The sequence below is a fragment of the Astatotilapia calliptera genome, unplaced genomic scaffold, assembly GCF_900246225.1.
Source record: "Astatotilapia calliptera unplaced genomic scaffold, fAstCal1.2 U_scaffold_1, whole genome shotgun sequence".
NCBI classification, from domain to species: Eukaryota; Metazoa; Chordata; class Actinopteri; order Cichliformes; family Cichlidae; genus Astatotilapia; species Astatotilapia calliptera.
The window spans coordinates 1,591,628-1,615,352 of NW_020535618.1; the positions used below are offsets into that span (position 1 = coordinate 1,591,628).

At 38.9% G+C, this 23,725-nt stretch overlaps 1 protein-coding gene across 1 annotated transcript in view; it reads right to left on the reverse strand.

Annotated features, from left to right (window-relative positions):
- LOC113017188 (protein-glutamine gamma-glutamyltransferase 2-like) overlaps positions 1-23,725 on the reverse strand; it is a 27,020-nt gene continuing 3,295 nt past the window's right edge. Inside the window, exons 2-16 of the mRNA XM_026160342.1 lie at positions 16,232-16,299; positions 13,997-14,164; positions 13,333-13,584; positions 13,015-13,133; positions 10,653-10,781; positions 10,304-10,481; positions 10,063-10,198; positions 9,728-9,837; positions 9,457-9,572; positions 6,401-6,527; positions 5,514-5,623; positions 2,424-2,598; positions 2,044-2,198; positions 1,611-1,744; positions 1-656 (exon numbers count right to left, since the gene is read on the reverse strand). Coding sequence (XP_026016127.1) covers positions 506-656; positions 1,611-1,744; positions 2,044-2,198; positions 2,424-2,598; positions 5,514-5,623; positions 6,401-6,527; positions 9,457-9,572; positions 9,728-9,837; positions 10,063-10,198; positions 10,304-10,481; positions 10,653-10,781; positions 13,015-13,133; positions 13,333-13,584; positions 13,997-14,164; positions 16,232-16,241 — 2,070 coding nt within the window. The 5' untranslated portion in view covers positions 16,242-16,299 and the 3' untranslated portion in view covers positions 1-505. The remainder of the gene's footprint in view (positions 657-1,610; positions 1,745-2,043; positions 2,199-2,423; positions 2,599-5,513; positions 5,624-6,400; positions 6,528-9,456; positions 9,573-9,727; positions 9,838-10,062; positions 10,199-10,303; positions 10,482-10,652; positions 10,782-13,014; positions 13,134-13,332; positions 13,585-13,996; positions 14,165-16,231; positions 16,300-23,725) is intronic.

A 23,725-nucleotide genomic window follows, 5' to 3' on the forward strand; every position in this document is an offset into this window, starting at 1 on the left:
GCAGAACAGAATCCGAGTGGTGACAGGATTTAGGACAGGAGATGGGGAGGAGGTGGTCCATCACTGTTACTCAAATTTGTATAAGAGATGAGCTATATATTTAGAACTTGTCATAAAATACAGCTTCATAATTTTCCCACAATCAATTAAACCCAATAATAATTAATGCACAAACAGAGAAAAGCTACAAAGCAATATCAGGAAATCGGTTTTCTCCCTCTTCTTTTATTAAAATGATTACATTACTCATTAATTATTATTAATTATGGTAACTGTTAGTCCCAAAGCATATCCCTGAAAATGTTGGGCAGTTTGCATCTTTGAAATAAAAAATCTACTTGATTATATCTCAGCCAGTGGGAAAAAACAAAAACAAAACCTTGACTATGGATAGTAACGTTACTGTGGATGATAGTTATAACAAGGTGTAGTAGATTAATCTATCCCAGTTTAAACTAAATAAAGAAACAGAAACACAGAGGGAGCTGTAAATGAAACCAGAGCTTCATGGTTTAACGTCAACGATGCAGGAGCTCTTTATGTCTCTGAAGCTGCTGCAGTCGAAGTCAGCAACCACGGTCTTCAGTCCAGCTCTGTAGGGAGTCGTGGTAATCTTGAGCTTCAGTGTGGCCTTTGGCTCTACCTCACCCAGGTCACTGTAAATAGAAAAACATTATTATTTTTTATTTTACTTCAAGCCCTGTTTGGATGAGAACCTAGGCTAGTTAAGCCAACTTAGCTTGGGGGGGGGATAAAGGAAAACGGTTGCCTAGCTTTAGCTAAACTCTTTACAAAAGCAGTCTGTAAGCAGTAATTAGGATTAGCATACTGTTTCTTTTTATTTTTATCTTTATGCAAAATGGAATTGTGAGCTGGAACTATTTATTGGTGAACAACACTTGGTGGCACTACCAACAACATAGCACTGTAAGTTAGAAATGTTTCTTTTCTTTTGAAGACTGGAGAAAAAAAAGAAAATTTAGATTTGTTTGGAGCACTAAAATATGCAGCATGAATCAAAATCTGAAAGTCTTTTGTGGCCACTTCAATTCTTTGAAAAAACACAACTTTAATCAAAACAAAAGGCTACGTATACAAAAATGAGTAGTTAATGGATTATTTCTCTCGTTATTTCCTTTTTGAAGATTTTTAATTCTTTTTCTGTGGCAACATATCAGACACATGGCAGACAAACGATGGCTTGAATTAAATAAGTTAAAGTTACAAGAAAATTTCCATGAATTTGTTTCATCTTTACACAAGCATCAATAGTTTATGGTTTAAAAGTGTTGTTTTAAAGATATTTTACATAATGAGGTTACTGCATTAACATCAATATTAAACCAAATGAAAATGAGTGAACTGGCAGAGTACAAGGAAAATAAAGAGTTTTTTTTAACCAGTATTATTGAACCGCTGAGATGATGAAATAAAATCTGACTAGAATCAATATTTGTTTTTGTAACTCTCACATAAAAAGCAAATTACTGTTTCACAAAAAGCATCTGGTTGAAGATGGGAAATATTATCATTAACTCCAGACAATCACATTGTTCCTTATACCCTGTGATTGTAATGAGTTAGATTGTATGTTAAGTCTCAGTACTGACCTTTGTATATAGTCTGATTTAAAAAGGCCACATCCAATGACTGTCAGGGAGCAGTTCCTCAGCCTCTCATTGAGCGGGTTTTTAAATTCCACCTCCAATGTCATTTCATGGTTCACATGGACTGGATACAAAACCTAAAAGAAGCACAGATATAGTACAGCATTAATGTGCAGCAAATTATAGAACAAAGTCCAGAATTTTCAGAATCTCATAGAACCTGTTCATCAACTGAGTTCAGGTGACGCTTTTTTGACTGTCAAATAACCAATCAGCAGTTATCGTTGTAAGGCCATGCCACACAGCCAGTCTACCGTATACCATGAACACATACTTTGTTACCAAGTAATGACATTAGTTTGAATCTGCTTTCACTTCCTGTGTTATAAAATCACGCACTTCCTTATATTACACACAAAATTTGGATTTTAATGACCTTCATGGAGATGACTGGTTGCTCTAGGGTGATGTTGGTCTCAGTCTGGTAGTATTCATCACTGTCACTGGCCACTGCTGAAACCTTTATGCTGTCGCAGTTCACCATATATTTACTGTAATCTGCAAAGGGGATCTGGATAGGTATGGCCACATCTGTAGGACATACAGTGAGAGGCAGGAATGTGAGAACTGATCCAGAGATTCATGGTATCATCAGGAAACTTTAATTTCTTGTTTCTTTCTAATTTCTTTCATTTCTGAGACTTGGGGCGGAGTTTGAAGTAGCAGCCTCAAATCATAGAAATCTATATCATTTCTTTTTTTTCTTTTCAAATAAATTACAATGCTGACCAAAATTGTAAGATAAGAACTGCAGACCTTGTCCAGACAGAAGTGTCACGTGCTGCACTTTGTTCAGGATGTTGTCCGCTGGATTGCCGTTGTACCTCATGGCCTGAGCGTTGACACGGACAGACAACACCTTATTGGTGTGATCCTTACTGCTCAGCTTGAGCCTCAGTTTAATGTCCTGGCCATTTATCGCCTTGGTCTCCTGGTGTTGAAGTTACATTGAAAGTTATGTTGAAACCAAGCACACCAGTGTTTTTCTTGTGACATTACCAATAAGTTTGATGTGTCACATGACCCTCTTCCTATTGAAAAAAAACAAAAGTTGTATCCAAGATGGCCGACATCTAATTGGCCACCATGGTCACCACCCATCTTGAGGAGTTTGTCCCCTCACATATACTAATGTGCCACAAACAGGACTTTAATATCACCAACCATTCCCACGGTGTATCCATATAAATGGCCCACCCTGTACATCAGTGTGACAGGTTGAAGGACTACTGCATATAAAACTGTTCAGTTAATACTAATTCATATCAGTTCATATAAGGACAAATAATGTAAATATGGTAAGAAAATGGTTAAGAGGTTATTTTTTCATGTTATATTAATGGCTTTCATGTTACTTAAGAGAACTGCAATCTATACATCACTGATCGGCTAGTAAGCCTTTTCTTGGATCGATTTGTAGTGTCTCTATTCTCCACTAGGGGGCTTTCGCGCGTTCTCCTCACTGCAATAAACGACTGCACGAGAGACGCAAGTCATAATCACTCTCGTGATTCTTTCCCCCTGTTTTCAGGGGTGTAACATCAGCCGGGATTCCGCACAACACTCCCCTCCATTCACCTCGTGAATGTACACTCTCCGCTCTCTTCCCAGCGAATCCCAGATACTGTCTTAAAGTAGTGTAACAGTGCTCCAATATAATGTTGTACCTGGTGGGGCAGTCTATATGCTGTCTATATTTAGAAAGTTCATGGTTTAGATTTGCTCTGTTAGAATCCCCAAGGACAATTGTGAAGGAATCCAGGAATTTTCTTTCAAGGGTGGTAATCTGGTCAGCCAGTGCGTTGTTTGCATTGGCCTGAGGAGGGATGCAAACTCCAACCAGCATGAAGGAACAAAACTCCTGCAGTGAATAAAATGGTTTGCAGTTGATGAAAAAAGTTTCCAGGTTTGAGCAGCAGTATTTCTGTAACACTGCGACATCAGTACACCAACCTTCGTTGATGTAGAAGCAGACTCCACCACCCTTTGTTTTCCCTGAGAGCTCCGCTTCACGGTCCACCCGATGAAGTTGTAAGCCCGGCAGATTTCGCTCTGTCCCCCAGGCAGCCTTGGGATATTCTGATCACTGCCTGGTCCATCTTATTGCAGTTTAAAGGCAACAACTCAAACATGCCAAGCCTGTATTAAAAACTGTGAAGAAGTGGACTAACGCAGCAAAGCAGGAACTGTAGGACTGTTTTGACTGCACTGATTGGACTGTTTTCGAAGCTGCATCTCAGCATCTGGATGAGCTGACGGACACTGTGACATCATACATCAGTTTTTGTGAAGATGTGTGTGTGTGTGTGTGTGTGTGTGTGTGTGTGTGTGTGTGTGTGTGTGTGTGTGTGTGTGTGTGTGTGTGTGTGTGTGTGTGTGTGCCAACTAAGACCTTTTGCACATACAACAATAAACCATGGTTCACTCCTAAACTCCAACATCTTCGTAAGGCCAAGAAGGACTCCTACAGAAGTGGTGACAGGGCCCTGTACAAGCAGGCCAGGAACACACTGACCAGGGAGATCAAAGCAGCCAAAAGGATCTACTCCCAGAAGCTGAAAGAATGGCTCTCAGCCAACAACCCTGCGTCAATGTAGAGGGGCCTGCAGGAAATCACCGACTACAGACACTCCCCACCCCCTGTGGAAGCAAACAAAGACCTGGCAGATGGGCTGATGGCCATCCGTCGGCTCTTTGTTACTTCGGAAACATGGCTTGAACAATTTCTCTTCAATGACGTAATCCGATATCAACTGATCTCTTTACCTGTCGGCTTCCCGTGGCTGACATGCGACCGGCTATTGCAGATAATAATACAACAGCTTCTTGCTATTTTTTGCTTCTTTTTATCGCTGTGTAACCGATTTCAATTGAAAACCTGCGTGCGCTAGTACCTCTTCCCACGACTTCCCACAATCCTTTGCGGTTTTACCCCAGAATGACGTCACATTTTCAATCTCTATAGAGATTGGAAATGTGACGTCATTCTGGGGTAAAACCGCAAAGGATTGTGGGTACGAGTGGCACACAGGCCGTTTCAATCCTTTGATTTTTTTTTCTCCTCATACTTTTTGTTGCCTTTTCGTCAAGTCTGTCTTTGTACAGAACTGTTTTTGGGGCAAATAAAATGCAAGTAGGGATTAAAACCGCAGAATTAATGATTACCGGTGCTGGAAATACTAGCGTTTGATGCAGTGTTTTGATTTTATTGCCACTGGTACCTGCAATGCGCGACACTGTTTCAGACATTGACCCCCAAGTCCATGAAAGCCCCTGTACCAGACGGAGTTTCACCCTCCTTGCCTCAAACATCCTGCAACATCTCGACCGCCCAGGAACTTATGCCAGGGTCCTGTTTGTTTACTTTAGTTCGGCTTTTAATACCATTGTGCTTGAATTTCTCTCCTCCAAACTCTCCCAGCTCAGCATGTCACCAGCTACCTGTCAGTGGATCACCAGCTTCCTGACAGACAGGAAGCAGCAAGTGAGGCTGGGGGAGATCACCTCTGAAACTCGGTCCTCTCACAACTATTGCTCCTGCTGTACATCAATGACTGCGCCTCCAAGAACTCGGCTGTTAAACTCCTAAAATTTGCAGATGATATCACCGTCATTGGCCTCATTCAGGATGGTGATGAGTCTGCAGCTTTCCAGGCTTCTAGTTGCTATTCTTAGATAATTCTTAGATAATTTCCTTAAAGGCCCCATCCCATTTCACACTGTTTCAACTGTTTGTTTGTTTTTACTTGTCGTGCATTATGAATTTTGACCAAATCAACACATTCTTGTATTTATATCATGTTGTAATGATACAAAGTTTTCCCAGTCTTGTATTTTGAGTTTTACCTCTTTGATTTTCATCTCAACATACTGGGGTGCCTCTTCTATGTCACCTTGACCTTCTTTTGAGTTCATTCTGACTGCACGTTTGAAGATGGCTCTCTCCTCTGCACTGCCTGTAGGGAAATATGGCATGTGCTGTGTGAAGCGGGCATGATTGGGGGACCCAAAATGCAGACTCTTGGAGGCAAAACTAAACTCAAAAAGCAGCTTTACTGATTAACTATAGAATGTACAAAACTGAACTGGGAGTTACTGGAAACTAGACAAGCAGGCAGAACACACAGCTGAAGAATGAGGGAGATCACCGACGGGGGGATGGAGGGATTTGGGACAGAGAGAAGACACATGGTGAACACGACTGAACACAATCCACCAATGAGACAGGTAAAGCACAGCTGAACATTGAACACACATGATAAGAGAGTGACAAACTGAAACAGGAAGTAGGAGAAACACACACTCTGAGATGCAGACAGATGAAACCCAGGGAACAGAGGGAGGAGAGAGAGGGGCAGAGAGCCAGGGACAAGAGACAGAGTGCCACACAGAGACATGCCACAGAAGAAGAGACTGACCTAACTGGGGAAACAGGGAAGGACAGAGAGACACAAGACAAAATGGCATATATATGCCATAGAAACAAGACAAAAACATGAACAGGATCAAATAAAAACCAAGAAAACCTAAACTAGAAATACTGATAAACTCAAGATCGTAAGCAAACTGAGCTAGGAAACATAAGAAACTTGTTTGTGTTGTCTGGGATCATTTGAACTGAAACTGCCTTTAGCAATTCTACTAGAATGTTACCAAACAGTTATCCAAATAATAAAGCTATTGATGTCCAGTTGACACGAGCAATGCAAATGAGCATTGTATGTTTGTTTTACCTTCCCTGTGCTTGTAGCTGTCAGTGATATCAACCCTTTTCCAGGAGTCAACAGCCTTGGTAGAGATGCTCTGACCCACTGACATGGAGTCAGTGTACATTTTCTTCTTTGAACCGTTAGTACTGATCTGAGAAAAGTAACATCAAAACAGAAAATTGTCAATACTTTGTGCAGGACTGCATAATTTAATAAGCTAAAGCCACTGGTAAATCTGCACTTATGTTTGTCAGTCAGAATAACTTTTGTGTTGAAGTTATCGCCATTAAATTGTAGACGATGTAAGTGTGATCTCTGTTTGCATTTGGGATGTTGAATGAGTTTGAAGGGGTAGCCAAGAGAAATATAGAGTGAACATTGGGCTCCTTAATGGTCTTACATCTTGTCAATTAACAACAACATCCATCCATTTTCGCAGGGGGCAGCAACCTAACCCGCTGCTTAACACTTGGCTGCGAACCACTCCAGTGTGAGCTGGAGGCAACCACCTGATGAAGCCAACAGAACCACATCATCCTCAAAAAACAGAGATTAAATTTTGAGTCTGCCCAAGTGGAAGCCTTCTGCCACTTCGCTAAGCCTAGAAATTCTGTGCATAAAAATTATGAACAGAATTGGTGACAAAGGGCAACACTGGCTGTCCAACACCCAATGGGAACGAGACAGGGTAAAGAGCTGCTCTAGTGTTCCGTGACAGGGATGAACCTTGTGAGATGCTTTGGGTGGCGCTGTCACTTGGTGTTCGCGCTCTCTGCAGTAGAGTATTGTGTTGTGTTCAAACACACAGTGGTGTTTTTGTGTAGTTTATCTGCGTAGCAATTTAATCAAAGAAATCTTATTTCATAGTGCAATCTTCACATGCTTCATTCAAAGCAATTTAGAGTCCAAGTATTCACTCGCTGTGTCTTTAGGGTTTCACTTGCTTAGCTTGTAGCTGAGTCGCTAGCAGCATGGCCTCTTCACCTGTTCCTCCTGCACTTTCCTGCTCATTGTGTCAGATGTTTAGTTACTGCTTGGCAGTAATGATACTTGTAACAAATGTAGCCAATTTGCAGGTCTGGAGGCCAGGATCACTGAACACCACCAAGCTGTTCATGTGTCTACCTGCTTTTCCCGATTCAGCGACACACCCACAGGTGGTCAAACTCTGGTAATTGGTGATTCTGTTCTGAGGCATGAAGCTAGAGACACCGGCAACCATAGTCATTTTTCTTCCAGGTGCCAGAGCAGGAGACATTGGAGGAAATTTAAAACTGCTGGCTAAGAGTAAACGTAAATTCAGTAAAATTATAATTCACGTCGGCAGTAATGACACCCGGTTACGCCAATCAGAGGTCACTAAAACCAATATTGAACCAATATGGTAGTTTTCTCTGGTCCCCTCCCCAATCAGACCAGGAGTGACATATTTAGCCGCATGTTCTCCTTAAATTGCTGGCTGTCTGAGTGGTGTCTCAGAAACGATGTGGGCTTCATAGATAATTGGCAAACCTTCCAGAGGAAACCTGGTCTTGTTAGGAGAGACGGCATCCATCCCACTTTGGATGGAGCAGCTCTCATTTCTAGAAATATGGACAAATTTATTAAACCCTTCAAAATATGACTATCCAGAGTTGGGACCAGGAAGCAGAGTTGCAGTGTTACACGCCTCTCTGCAGCTTCTCTCCTCCATCTCCATAGAGACTGTGTCAGCTCCCAAACAGACAAAAAACAAACTAAAAACCAGCAACAAACGACTTAAACATAAACAATTACAAAGAAAGAACAATACAGTATCCACATCTGAACCAAAGAGTAAAACAGTGAAATGTGGATTATTAAATATTAGGTCTCTCTCCTCCAAGTCTCTGTTACTACATGACTTAATAATTGAACTGAATAAATGAATTGAATAAATGAATCAACACCCCCGAGTCATTCTAACTTCCGGATATCTCAAAGAACAGGCCGAGGGGGCGGTGTGGCAGCAATTTTTCACACCAGCCTATTAATCAACGAAAAACCAAGACAGACTTTTAATTCATTTGAAAGCCTGATGCTTAACATTGTCCACCCCAGCTGTGAAACTCAGAAACCAGTCTTACTTGTTATCATCTATCGTCCACCTGGGCCTTACACAGAGTTTCTCTCTGATTTCTCAGAGTTTTTATCTAATTTAGTTCTCAGCTCAGATAAAATAATTATTGTGGGTGATTTTAGCATCCATGTAGATGCTAAAAATGACAGCCTCAACATGGCATTTAATCTGTTATTAGACTCAATTGGTTTCTCTCAAAATGTAAAAGAACCCACCCACCACTTTAATCACACTCTAGATCTTGTTTTAACATATGGCATAAAAACTGAACATTTAACAGTGTTTCCTGAACACTGTTTAAATTTACAATAATTGATTACACAGCAGTGGGGAGTAGACTTCATCACAGTAGATGTCTTTCTGAAAGTGCTGTAACTAAACTTGCTGTATAAATTGAATTGAATTGAATGAAAAACATATTTTTCCTTCTGTATCCGAGATTCAACTAACGGACAGACACTCCTTTCCAGCACCTTGGCATAGACTTTCTAGCAGAGGCTGAGGAGTGTGATCCTTCTACAGTTGTAGCACACCCTCTGCTCCCCTTCTTGATGATGGGAACCACCACACCAGTCTGTTAATCCAGAAGTACTCTGATCTCTATTGTTGAGGCGTGTTGACCAAAACAGCCCTACAACATCCAGAACCTTCGGGAACTCAGGGTGAACCTCATCCACCCCAGGGACCCTGCCACCAGGTTGTTGTTTAACTGCCTCAGTGACCTTACTCCCGGTGATGAACAGGTCATTTCCATCATCCCCTGATTCTGCTTCCTCTGTGGAAGACGTGTCAATAACAATAACATATAATAGGGAAACTTGATAAAAATGGTAGGTACCAGATCTTTTAAGGTTAGGATTAAGGTTAAAACTGAGTTTAAAAGAGCTGAAAGAGTTAATTCTTCAGATAAAAGGTAGAAATACAGATTGTATAGACAGACTGTATAGTATATAGCTGGTTATTTTATAACACTGGTACAGACCATCCATTTGACAATGTCAGCGTTGACCTCAGCGTAGACAAATGGTACATCATACTTGACGTCTGTGTCACCACGTAGGATAGCGTTGACTGGGGCTGGACCACAGCAGAATACACCTGGAGCAGCAAAAGCAAAGCTGGACTTTTACAAATGTAACAAAAACGTTTTTAAAGAACCAACAAAATAATTGTTTGTACTTCTCTTTGGAATCATTATTTTGTGCATCTGTCTCAGTGAATTCATTTCTAAACAAAAACTAAATAGTTTTTACCTTCACTTTCTTCCTGTGGAGTGGGATCCAAGACCTGCCAGCCATCATAAATACCACCTTTCATGAGGTCTGGTCGTTTCATCCATCCCTCCACCCACACATGGAAGTTCCTGCACAAGAAAGGTGAGCTTTCCAGTTTATATCTCTGAGGTTTTTAAATTGCATAATATAATAGCTCTGTCTGTGTGAAAATATGTCATTAGTATTATCAATATGTAACTTTAACAGACGTTCGTGTTCCTTTTCAAGTCAGGCCTCAAAACTCAAACAGCAAGAAAACAATAATAAAGTTTTCTTTTTGCTTTCACATCTGACTGACTGTCTGAATGTCTTACCAGACACTTTCGGAGGCCTCCTTGCTACGGACTCCATAGTCATTATAATATTCATCAATAGCGAGGGTATTGTTTGAGTCATGAGCAGATTGAAAGTTGGTGACGACACGGCATGGAATACCAAAGAATCGCATCACTGAAATCACAGACAACAAAATGATCAAGTCAAATGACGTCTCGGTCTTGCTTAAAGTTCATGGCAATACTCTGCCACACATAAACAACACAGTATTCGCAGTACCTGTACACATTACAGTAGCGAACACCCAGCACTGTCCGTACGTAACAGGATTGCAGCGGTTTTGAAACCAGCGCTGAAGGATGCTAACGCTGCTAGTCCAGCAGGTGGGGCTGCATCCATCACTATAGTTTCCGTCCCAGCGTCCCACTAGTACACCTTCATAATCATTGGAGTTGAGCTGCAAATCAGACAAATGCTCCATTCTTGCTCATCCATTGGTTGCACAAGAGTAAATTTGGTTTATATTATTATTATTATTGTTACAACAGGTAGCATTAAAAACTTAACTTGTAAGTTTTTAAATGAAGTGTTAAATGTAAATTGTAATGCACGTGAATTTAGGTCCTACCATGGCACTGATCACACGGCTAACATAGACGGGGTTACAACGAGCAGAGGTGTCACCAGCTGGGTCTTTTCTGTGTTTGAGGTTGGCATCCAATATCTTGAGACAAATGTCAACCATTTCCTCCTCGAACTGGGTAAGAAGCACAAGTTAGAGCTACAATACCAATTGCAGGAAAGAATGTATTATTAATCTGGCTGTAAGCTTAGGGATCTTTGTCATGAATTTGTGACCAGTCAAAAGCTCAAAGGCCACTTTTGTCATGACACGGTGTATCAAATATTCTTCAAATTAAACAGCACACTTTAACGTTCTTAATTCTCTTGTAGAAAAATAAAAGTAATGTGGATTTCTAACAGAATATGCTACTGGTGCGTATTGCTGTATAATTACTATTTTGGACCAACATCAATAATTTTAACTTTTACATCGAAAATTATTGACAATTGCCTTCCAGTGACTGCATCATGGAAACATCAATATTGTTAGTCTGATAAAAGAAGTCACCTGTAATCAGCAGAAAAGTCACAACATCATGTTAGAGTCAAATTATTAAATGTTGTCATTGTGTTACTTAAATTTGTAAGTCTTAGTTCAAACTGTATGATCAAAGATATTCCTTTGTTTCTGGCCACCTCACCAGCCTGTTAAATGGTGGGTGAGGCTGTAGTGTTTTATTATAGGGACATCTATGTGAGGGTTTTGTTTTCTTGGTTAGTAAGCTTCCTGCTTTTATTACCCTTTTGATAAGCAGGAGGTCACACAAACGCACCCCCAAACACAAACACACACACTCACATGCATACACACACATACACACACGTGCTTACACGTGCACACACATAGTGCCTTATCTTTTAGAACCATAGGGGGCTTTTACAATGGGTGGTGCTTGTGTGTACTGTAACTGTTTTCAATGAAAGGCAGCAAGGAAGGCTGTTTATTTGATGCTGGCTAGGAGACAGGTGAGGAGCGTTTAGCTCCAAGAGCCTGGTTCCAACAGCCTCCCTTGCTAGCATGTAAAACCCGGTTCCGTCATTGTCTTGCTTTCTTCATGAGGAATAAGTCTCTAAACCAGCGGGGGCCTGTGGAAGCGCAGACCAGGTTTTTTAGTGTATTTATGTCATATTCAAATTCAAATCAAGTCTTAAAAAATCTAGCGTCAAATCATAACAAAAACTGTCTCAAAGCCCTTTAAATAGGAAGATAAAGAGCCTAAAATGATTTTAAATAGTGAAAAAACACAAAACAATCAAATTCAAATATTCTACTGATTGTGGCGATTGTGGCTCAAGAGTTGGGAGTTCGCCTTGTAATCGGAAGGTTGCCGGTTTGAGCCCCGGCTTGGACAGTCTCGGTCGTTGTGTCCTTGGGCAAGACACTTCACCCGTAGCCTACTGGTGGTGGTCAGAGGGCCCGGTGGCGCCAGTGTCCGGCAGCCTCGCCTCTGTCAGTGCGCCCCAGGGTGGCTGTGGCTACAATGTAGCTTGCCATCACCAGTGTGTGAATGTGTGCGTGAATGGGTGGATGACTGGATATGTAAAGCGCTTTGGGGTCCTTAGGGACTAGTAAAGCGCTATATAAATACAGGCCATTTACCATTTACTTTCTTCTGGTTTTAATGATTTTGGTTTCTCTAAATAATTATCTGGTTATATTCTTATAACTTTATGTTGCTGAAAATTCACCCTAAGATCAGACCATCCAATACTCAGGATACCTGGAAAAATCCCAGAGGTATTCTACAGGCCTCAGTTAGCATGTTACATCTTGATGTTCTCTACAGTACAATTAGAAAAAGAGTGAACAAGTCTGAGCTGCCAGGAGAAAGCCTCTTTTCTCTCAAAACAACATCGCAGTGCAGCTCAACAAATCACAAGACTTCTGGAAGAAGAAGACAGATGATACCAAAGTGCAAATGTTTGGCCAGAACGATCTTTGGAGAAAAACCAAACAGAACATATTAGCACAAAAACCTCATATCAACTGTCAGTACAGTGGGTTAAGAAAGTCATAAAGCCATGCAGAAAACAAAACTCTGTGTATTGCTGTTAAAGTAGGTTCTAGAAGCTGTCAAATCATTGGATTTACTTAAGTTTTTCATTATGCTGTATACAGTCCTTTGAAGTTTTCACATGACTATGTGCTTCAGCTAATTTCCAAATATATTTTCAGCTTTCTTGCTTCACTCATATTACTAATTGTTACAGGTTTAGGGAAAGTACAAAACTGACAGATAATTGACTAGCTAATCTTCCTGTTTCTCATATAAATCACTTTGTTGTAACTAACATTCAATTTTGCGTAACCTTCAGAATACTGGCCAAATATGGCAGCATAAGCATGGCAGCACTCTGGTGCTGACCTGTCCAAAGATCCAGGGCTGTGAACCTATGTAGTGTGATGTTCCTATGTAGACGGTTCCCTCTTCATTCATCACATATTCTTGTCTTTCTCTGTCATCGGGAAGATACACCCAGTCACCTGCAGACACATGCAAATATAATGCAAGCATCCTTAGCAAATTTATTAGCAGAATGACTCAGCTTTTATGGTAAGTTCATATATCAAAAACACAACAAAAACCTCTATCTATAGATAATAACTTCTATTAGTTACAGATTGTCTGTCTTTTTTCTTTTTCTTTTGTTTTACTTATCAGGACTAAAACTTTGCTTCTTACCAGAGCACCAGGGGTTGAAGAGCACCACCAAAGTTCCCAGATTTCTTGTTTCACCATGTGTCATTGCAGACAGGGAGTATTTCCCCACAGGAGCGTCAGTTGGTGGGGTCACAGAGAGAGCCACAATGCCCCTCTCCAGGACAGCACTCCTGTCAATCTCATACTTCCATATTGCCTTGGCATCACTGGTATATTTGGCAGACGGGTTACCAAACTGAGAACGTGTTCCATGTCTTTCTGATGGAGCAGAACCTGAAGTAAGGAAGAAGTGGGGAAGAGCACTTGTTACATTTCAGGGATCAATCAGTTTTATTTTGTTGTTTTCTTCAAAAAACTCTACTTAACCTCTTTACTTCCACCAGGTCACTGAGGACTATGATTAGGCAATGGTTGTTAACCAGAGCCTAATCATAATAGACTGCCAATAAGCTGGAGGACATCAACAGGTGATTTTGTAGAGTTACAAATGTGTTATGTTAATTGTTGAGTTCAAATATAATGTTATTTAACTCCTGTATGGACACTTTACCATATTAAGAACTTTTAAACATCATATTGTAAATAGTTATTTATCAGTGGACTATTTTAATGTTTTGAAGCATGTGATGTGATGACAAACAGCGTGGCAGAAAAATTGGCTTTTAAAACCAGTTCAAGTGGCTACCTGTCTCCACAGTGAGCAGGAGTGTGTCTCTGACACTGAAAGGCTGCACCATTTCCAGGGTCAGCAGGAAGGGCTGGCCACGCCTAACAATCAGCTGCTTTCTTGTAATTTCAATGGTGCGATGAGCAGTGTTGTTAGTCACGCAGTGAAAATTCACCTTGTTAATTCCTGCAACAAAAAACACAACATGAGTACAAATGTAATTATCTTAGAGAGCCACAAAAGCAACTATAAGTATGACATGAAAAGCCTTTGTTAACTGGCAAGCTTGAAATTTTACAGGAAGTTATAATTCAGAAATGGTAGTGATGACATTTGAGTCACAGGTTTCCTATCTTACTGTTTTTAACTCTTCTAGGATTCAAAAATATTCAAATTATCTCAAATATCTCAGTTTTGATCATAAATTCCTCTGCAATGACCTCTTTTTAAGTTGTTATTTACTTCCTGTTAGTGCCCCTTTCACATATTAAGGGCTTTTGAAAACTGTGAAAAAATGAAAGTTTATAAAAGAGTTAATAATTTTCAACTATTTTCAAACATCTGTGAGAACAAGATGTTTTTTTTTTTTTTTAGAGAATCAATGATTAGCAATCAATATTCACTAATTACTAAATTCCACTTTTAAATCAACCCCGGTGAACTTTCATTTCTCCCGTCACCACCAACTGGTCGGAGCACATAGCTGTCCCTCCCTGATCCTGGTGCTACTGGTGGTTTGACCTTAAGTAGTTGGTGTACGGCTGGTTTGGTGATATGGTTGTTTGTTGTCTGGTATTCATTCACAGAATATCAAACTCATCTGGATTCTTGTCTGACTGCAAACTTTAACTGTCAGGAAAAATCTCTGAAAAAGTGAAAATGTAGCAGACACCACACCTATGGCTTTAAGCCTGATGCCCTCCAGATAAACACCTGCTGATGAAAACCAAGCACAAAAGGCTTCAATCATTTTTTTTTTTTATCAATGCATCTTTTTCTCTTGTGAAAGCATTGAGCTACCTGTAGTTTCTTTATGTTTAGCTAGGAAAAAGGGAAATATGTGCATTGAATTGTGTGCAAACGTACATGGAAATAGACGATATACTGCAAAAAGAGTTTGCACAACTCTAATGACCTTGAACATCAACACAGCCTGCAATCTTTTTTATAATGTCTCCAAATAGTGTTCAGGAATATCTCTTCGAGCTTCTTGAAAGACAAGCTCATTTTTGTATGCTGGCTGCCTTTTGTCCTGTTCTTTGTCATCACACTGCATTGGTAGTGCATTATGAATAATTGGGCCTCATTTGCTAACATTCTTACCCTGTGCAAAAAATGAAAATAAATATAAAAAATCCCAGCACACAAAAATACTATCAGATTTATGAAACATGCGTACCCATATATTTTGTTCTCAGCACAGTGCATATGTCAGTAAATTTAAATTGCTTGGAACCAATAGCTTTGTTACATATGTACACTGCCCCACCCCAATTTCTAAACTAAAAATAGGCCACGACATAAAAATACTGTCAGATTTATGAAATTTTTGTTTTCACCCTCGTGTGTATGTCAATAAATCAGAATTGTTTGGAACCAACAGCCTTGTTGAGATAAGATAAGAGATCATGGAATATGTTTCAATTGACAAATGTTTCATGGTCACAGCTGCAGTGATGCAGATGTGACCATGTGACCATGTGCTGGTCTGTTGTGGTGAAGAGAGAGCTCAGTGTAAAAGTAAAGCTGTTGATTTACTGGTCGATCTGACCAGTGGTCACCAGCTTTGCGTAGCGGCTGAAATAAGTCCTCCAAAGGGTGGCTGTGCTTTCTCTAAGTGATAATATTTTGTTTTCTTTATATGCTTTTTATTGTAATTCTGAGCATTTTATGGTTTATAGTGTTTTGGCAATAACAACAATAACTGTAGTTAATATTGTTATTTTTATTAAAAATAGTAGTAGTACTTAATTTTAGAGACTCGTGTTTAAATTCCTGAGGCAGCCAGGCTGCCATTTGTTTGTTTTTCATAATTCCAAAAATGCTAACATCAGTGGCTAAAATGCAGCCTCAGACCATGACAGAACCCCCAAGATCTCTCCTCTGTACTGATGAACATTTTAACCAAAAATGTAAAATCTGGACTTTATGTCCACCTTTTATGTAATTTCAGACAAACTGTATCTGTTCTAAATGTACTGTCATTTATATATATTGATAATTCAAACATATAAATATATATTTTATACTCACTGTTTGCCATCGTCTCAGTTATTGGAGGAATCACAGCAGTTGCAGGTTTGGAAAGCAACAGCTCGGCTCTGAAAACAGAGTAGAGAATTCTGTAGCCTCCTGCCTTTTAAAGACCCAAAGATACAGACTCTGACCTACTTAATGAGAAAAAAATTCTTGCTGAAACAGGTTTTTGAAAAGACATCCTTCTTTCAAAAATGTGGTCCAACAATCTGTTTCAGAAGGAATGTTTTCTACAGTTTGTTGGGCAAGTTTTTTTCAAAGAGAGACATTTTCCACTTTCTTTGCTTCACCTGGAGGTGTTGTTTTTTATTTTGCACAGGGTAGGAACATTTCCATGCAAGTGTTAGCAAATGAGGCCCAATTATTCCTAAAGAACAAGACAAAAGGCAGCCAGCATACAAAAAACTGCTTTGAAAACTAGACATTATAAGAAAAATTGCAGGCTGTGTTTGCACACAATTCAATGCACATATTTCCCTTTTTCCTAGCTAAACATAAAGAAACTACAGGTAGCTCAATGCTTTCACATAGTACTACTGTATTATTAGTCCACCAAGAGGAAAAAAAGATACATTGATTTAAAAAAAAACTGAATTGAAGCCTTTTGTGCTTGGCTTTCATCAGCAGGTGTTTATCTGGAGGGCAAAAGCTTTAAAGCCATAGGTGTGGTGTCTGCTTCATTTTCACTTTTTCAGAGATTTTTCCCGATAGTTAAAGTATGCAGTCAGACATGAATCCAGATGAGTTTGATACTCTAAGAATGAATACTAGACGACAAACAACCATATCACCAAACCAGCTCAGCTAGTTCTACTTAAACAGAAAAACTTTAGTTTTAGTTATTAACAAACTGTCAGTGTGATGAGTTGAGAGTTAATACAAATCAATTGAATTCAATTTTTAAAAATTTTATTTCATTTTATTTTCATATTGCCAAAAATAACCTTTTAAGGCACTTTATACTTTACACGCTTTATATTGAAAGGTAAAGAGCCTATAAAACAGAGTGGAGAAAAAACAACAACAAGCAGACAACCCCCTATGAGCAAGCACTTGGTGACAGTAGTAAGTAGGTCAGATCCTGTAATTATATATTTTAAAAAGGCATATAAAGGAAAACAAAATACTATCACTTAGGGAAAGCACAGGGGACGTATCGACCAGTAAATCAACAGCTTTACTTTTACACTGAGCTCTGTCTTCACCACAACAGACCGGTGCGACATCTGCATCACTGCAGCTGTGACCATGAAGCATTTGTCAATTGAAACATATTCCATGATCTCTTGTCTTATCTTGTCTCTCATTTCACCCCTTTCTTTGCTTCACCTGGAAATAAACGTGTCGGTATACAGAGAAATTGCTGTGGGGCAGTATACAGATTCAACAAGGCTGTTGGTTCCAAACAATTCTGATTTATTGACATACGCACGAGGGTGAAAACAAAAATTTCATAAATCTGACAGTATTTTTATGTCGTGGCCTATTTTTAGTTTTACTCCTTGCACAGGATAAGAACGTTCCCACGCAATTGTTACCAAATGTGGCCCAATTATTCCTAACACACTACCAGTGCAGTGTGATGACAAAGAACAGGACAAAAGGCAAAAAAAGAGATTTGAATGTCTTTCAAGAAGCTTGAAGAGATATTCCTGAACACTACTTGGAGACATTTATATTGCAGGCTGTGTTGATGTTCAAGAGCATTAGAGTTGTGCAAACTCTTTTTGCAGTATATCGTCTATTTCCATGTACGTTTGCACACAATTCAATGCACATATTTCCCTTTTTCCTAGCTAAACATAAAGAAACTACAGGTAGCTCAATGCTTTCACATAGTACTACTGTATTATTAGTCCACCAAGAGAAAAAGATGCATTGATAAAAAAAATTTATTGAAGCCTTTTGTGCTTGGCTTTCATCAGCAGGTGTTTATCTGGAGGGCATCAGGCTTAAAGCCATAGGTGTGGTGTCTGCTTCATTTTCACTTTTTCAGAGATTTTTCCCGATAGTTAAAGTTTGCAGTCATACAAGAATCCAGGTGAGTTTGATATTCTGAGAATGAATACCAGACGACAAACAACCATATCACCAAACCAGCCGTACACCAACTACTTAAGGTCAAACCACCAGTAGCACCAGGATCAGGGAGGGACAGCTATGTGCTCCGACCAGTTGGTGGTGACGGGAGAAATGAAAGTTCACCGGGGTTGATTTAAAAGTGGAATTTAGTAATTTAGTAAGTAAAGTTTATTTATTAAGCGCTTTTCACAGACAGGCAGTCACAAAGCGCTGTACACAAATATTAAAATAAACAATACAATCAATAGACATTATACACAATGTAAAAGATCAAATGTAAAGAATGTAAAGAATATAAAATACGTAGATCAACAAAAGGCTTGTTTGAACAGAAAAGTTTTTAACTGCTTTTTAAAAGAATCCACAGAGCAACTAAGGTGTGTTGCTTATGAAATCCATGAAGTGCTACAGAGAAAATTACATTTTATTTATGTAATTAACACATTTTGAACTCTTAAAGAAATATAACAAAAGGAAAGACACCCAGCTGAACTAAAACTATGCTGCTAAAAAAGAAAAATAGATATTTGCAAAATTCTGCCTAAATATGTATTTTACCTGATAAATGTGTGTGGCGGGGCGTGGTCTGCAGCACCGCTGCAGGGGATGCGGACGCACCTGAGCGGCACCTGCAATCACGCCTCACCGGCTTAACGTCTGTGCTATCTGTGCTGTTGTGTTGGTGTGTGTCGAGCTGTGAGCTGCAAAGCTACAGCCGGCTGTATGCGTACAGCAACCATGTGTGAAAAGTGGTCAATAAAGAGATGTATATTTTTATATTTCAATATCACAATAATCTAACAATTTAGAACTACACGTTAAAAAAGAACTAACATAAATAAAATACACTTCAGCTAAATACTTCTAATTTATTTTCCCAAACCACGCCGAGCCGCACTATAAGGACTAAAGAGCCGCAGGTTGCCGACCCCTGCTCTAGTCCAATCATCTTCTCGCCCATCTGCTTTGAGAATCAGCCTTCACTTTGCATGCTTTAAATATCAATGCTCTTTGTCATGCTCCCTTTCAGATTCTTATTCATGCAACCCACCTCTAATTATCAAATAGATTAATTAATTTCTCTACCTCAAGAAATCATGTTGAATACTGATGTCTATCAAAAGCATCTGATGTGCACCATCCAGATGCTTTGTACTTTTGACCTCCTATGGATGGAAAAGCCCCCCCAACAATACTTGCTTTTTAAAGATGTATGCTGCACAATCATTCCTCCCTGGAAAAATAACATTTCAAATAAACCTTTAGTATCCCCAAATTCAGGCCCTTGATAAGTGGATGTAAATGGGCTCACCTGTCTGGCCTCCACTCTGTGCCCTTCCCACACACAACAGTCTTTCACCTACAAATACTCATACCCAGTAAATCAAAAAAGTTGAAACATGGAAATAAACAAACACCTATACAAACACACAGCCACATTTAGCTCTACTTTAAAATCAACAGACAAAAATGAGCATTGCCACACCTCCACTGGATATCATTAGTCTCCTTTATGTTTCCCCCCAATGAACGACAGCTCTTCCTGATTTTTGTGAAGCTCTAATTTAAGCTGGTGTTTTCTTTTTAATACTTGAAATGACTGCTTAATTATTTACTGATTAATAGCTATCCAAAAATACAAGAATATGGACAAGCAAACAACAAAGCCTTTAATATTTTTTGTCATTTCTACATTCCTTTGTTCTATCATAAAGAAATTAAAATTATCCTTTTCATCGATCAAAGACATAACTTCTTAGCCAGGCCTCTTTCTATAAATCTCTACTTAAATAGAAGGTTTGCTAATTTAGGTTATAGATGTTCTGGTCAACAGGGTAAGTGCTGATGTAATAATGTTATCAGGCTCTCAAAGCTTTGCTGTTGCAGAATGGAAAGATTTATAAGCAGAGATAAAAATCGTTCAGTAGTGCTTAATAAAATCACATACAATGTGATTAATGACAACATTTTTATACCATGTAATTACTCAGGAACTATTAATGGTTCATGATATCATTAAGAAAATAAGTAAATAAGCGACTAACAACATATTTAGATGCAAATTTATACATATAATTCATTGAGATATGAGATAATTTAATGTGGGCATGTTGTTTAAGGTTTTATAAATTATATATATATATATATATGTATATATATATATATATGTATGTATATATATATATATATATATATATATTATATACACACACACACACATAAAGGATTTTAAGATAATCTGAATGTTGGAAGCTACATCATGATGTCACCATTACCATCACTTTCAAGTCGTCTTTGTGTCATCTCTTCTCTGTAAAAACACAAAAGAATAGAAGGAATACAGCTTTTAAACGGCATCAGCACACTTTAAATACTTCCCTGGGTGAGGGCCAATAGTGTCCTTGAGAGTTCACTGTAGAGGCAGGGCCAGATGTATAAAGCATCTCTGCCCTCGTCAATATCTTGTTTTGTAGTTAGCGTTCATTAACTTGAAACAATGTTTTTGTTTGTTTGTTTTTATTTTTATGCTAAAATAATCTTATGTAGTTGTTACAACTAGTTTTTGTCATAGTTAAAATGAAGTTACCTAATGTAAATAAGTAGTTCTTTTAGATTTAATTACTTATGTAGTTCTAAATTACATTTCAGAGATTTCACAGAGTTTTTATGAAACTGAAAAACAGATGGAACGCTCTAGTCTATAAGCTATTGCTGCCTCCCTGTGGAGACTCTTTAGGAGATTATTCTCTTTTTCAGAATTAATAAAATTGGTCTGTGGCTGCTGTACAAAAAGAAAAACTTTTATCAGTATAATAGTTCATATTAATATGATATGAACTATTGAAGTGATAGATGAAACCAGGTGTCATTGTAGGAGAAGCAAATGTGGTAACTGAAGAGACAGATGTTGACTTGAGTCAGCCTGTTGCAGAAAGAGAACCTGATGTTAAACTAATGGATAAAGGTGTGGGAAAGCCAGATGGTTATTAAATTTTGGGAAATTCATGTTTATATTAAGTTGCTATGTGTTTTTAGCACAATGACTGAATGTTTGTTAATCCAGCATTAATAAAATAACTAAATACAATACCTTTTGAGCACCAAGCTAGAAAAATACACCATTGCTAAAATTAATGGCTGATTTGATCTGCTTTTTTTTTGCTGAAAGGATATTTGAAGTTATTGTTGCTGACCATGTCCATGTCTTTATGAAGTGTATCCATCTTCTGATGGTTGCTCCCACACACATCATAAAGCTCAAATAATCTCAAACTGATTTCATGAACATGAAAATGAGTTCCCTGTACTCAAATTACCTCCATATTTAATGTCTTCTTCATCCAATAGAGCACCTATGGGATGTGGTGAAACAGGAGATGTTTACACTCAGCCTTGGAGACAGGAGAAGAAGGTCGCCGAGAAGGGGCTTGGAGTAGAGCCACTACTCCTCCACATCAAAATGAGCCAGTTGAGGTGGTTCATCTGACCATGATCCCTCCTGGATGCCTCCAAGAGGAGGTATTTGGGACATGTTCTACTGCAGAGGTTATATTTTTCAGCTGGCTTTGTAGTCCCTCCAGAAGAGTTAGAGGTCGTCACCAGGGACAGGGTCTTGATGTCTGCTGAGACAGCTGTACCCAAGACCTGGACTTGGATAAGTGGAAGGAGACTATGGATGGATGGATGTTGGATGTAGGGGTGATCTACCCCAGCATTTAACATAATGCAAATGACTACAAATTAGAACAGGAGTGTCTTAATCATAACTATAGTCATAAGAAATTCGAATGGTATTTGTTAGGCTCACCAAGTTCTAAGGTAAAATATATTTTTTACACTGTCCCAACTCTCCAGTAGATTTGAAATATGTTATTGTCTTAGCTCTTGGAGCTGCATTAGAATGTGAGTGTGTGCAACTATGCTGGTCGTATCGGATTGTAGAGGTGTGTTTGTGTGTGTGCAGCCGTGCATAAACAGCTTGGCTAATACGGGAGCAGAGGCTAGACGTCATGGATCAGGAGTGAACCCACACACGGAAACACACAGAGAGGTGGATGCAGATCAGCTCAGCTGTAGACACGGAGGGAGCAGGTTTAAAAAAACTTATTTGTATCACAGTTATTGTACCTCTAATAAAAGGTATTGCAGAAGAAGTGGAAGTCACAAAACTGGTAGCAGTGTTATTAATAATAACAGTTTATGTTTTTAGCAGAAAGAGATCCCAGTGATTCCTAAGTAACTGAATTCAAGGTAAGACCATATTCATTCATTCAAATGATATTTTTCAGGGAAGATTGTATGCCTTTCTTAAAAGATCATTCGTGAAAGGCTATCAAGCATTATTTGTTTTACCTTAATCTTATTTTTAGTCTAACCTTAAATGAACATTTTTGAAAACCTTAACTGAAACTGAATCTAATCTTTCCTAACCTCAGGATGAACCTAAACTTTACCTAACCTTATCTGAACAATCCATACGCTTAATCAAACCTAAACATAATCTTTCCTAATGTTAAGCTGAACCTAATTTTGACCTGTCTTCATTTTAGGATTAATTGAACCTCATCCCAGCCTTCATGGCCTTGATTAAACCCAAGCTCTCTCTCTCCTGTGATAAGAATAAACCAATTTTAGATTTATCTTACTCTTACTAGATTTAATTTACTCTTAATTTAAATTAAGCCACATTTTTGCATACCATTTATGCAAAACTTTTATTGGAATTATTAAAAGACATAAAATCTTGACTTTCATCCAGGATCCAGGGTCCCAGTCCCCTGTAGGACTGTTACTTTGGGACTTTTGTTTTGCTTTGTTTTGGGCTTTTCATTTTCAGTAGCTGTTGTATTTAGCCTTGCTCCAACATGAGGTGCCAGTTGAGTGGTTTCCAGCCTGAGAGTTGGGCATACCAAAGAGTCATCATTCTTCAGAAGTGTTGTTCGCTCAAACCAATAAAAACTACACAACCTCATAATTTTACAATTTTATACAAGGCTATAAAAGTTCTAACTAAGAAACCACTGTGATTTCATCATTGTTATATATTCTTTTTTAATATATGTATGAAAATCAGTGATCGTATGACAATCAGATTCCTGTTTCTAGCTGACAGGAGTGACACCTGGTGTGGTCTTCTATCGCTTTAGCCCATCTGCCTCATGGTTCAAAGTGTTGTGCATTCAGAGATGCTCTTCTGCATACCTTGGTTGTAGCAAGAGGTTGCTTTAGTTACTGCTGCCTTCCTATCAGCTCAACTATCAGCTCTAACCTCAACTGACCTTTGACATCAACAAGGTATTTTCACTCAGCGAACAGCCATCCAGTGGATATTTTCTCTTTGTCAGACCATTCTCTGTAAACACTGAAGATGGTTGTGTGGTAAAATCCCAGATCAGCCTACTGTATCTG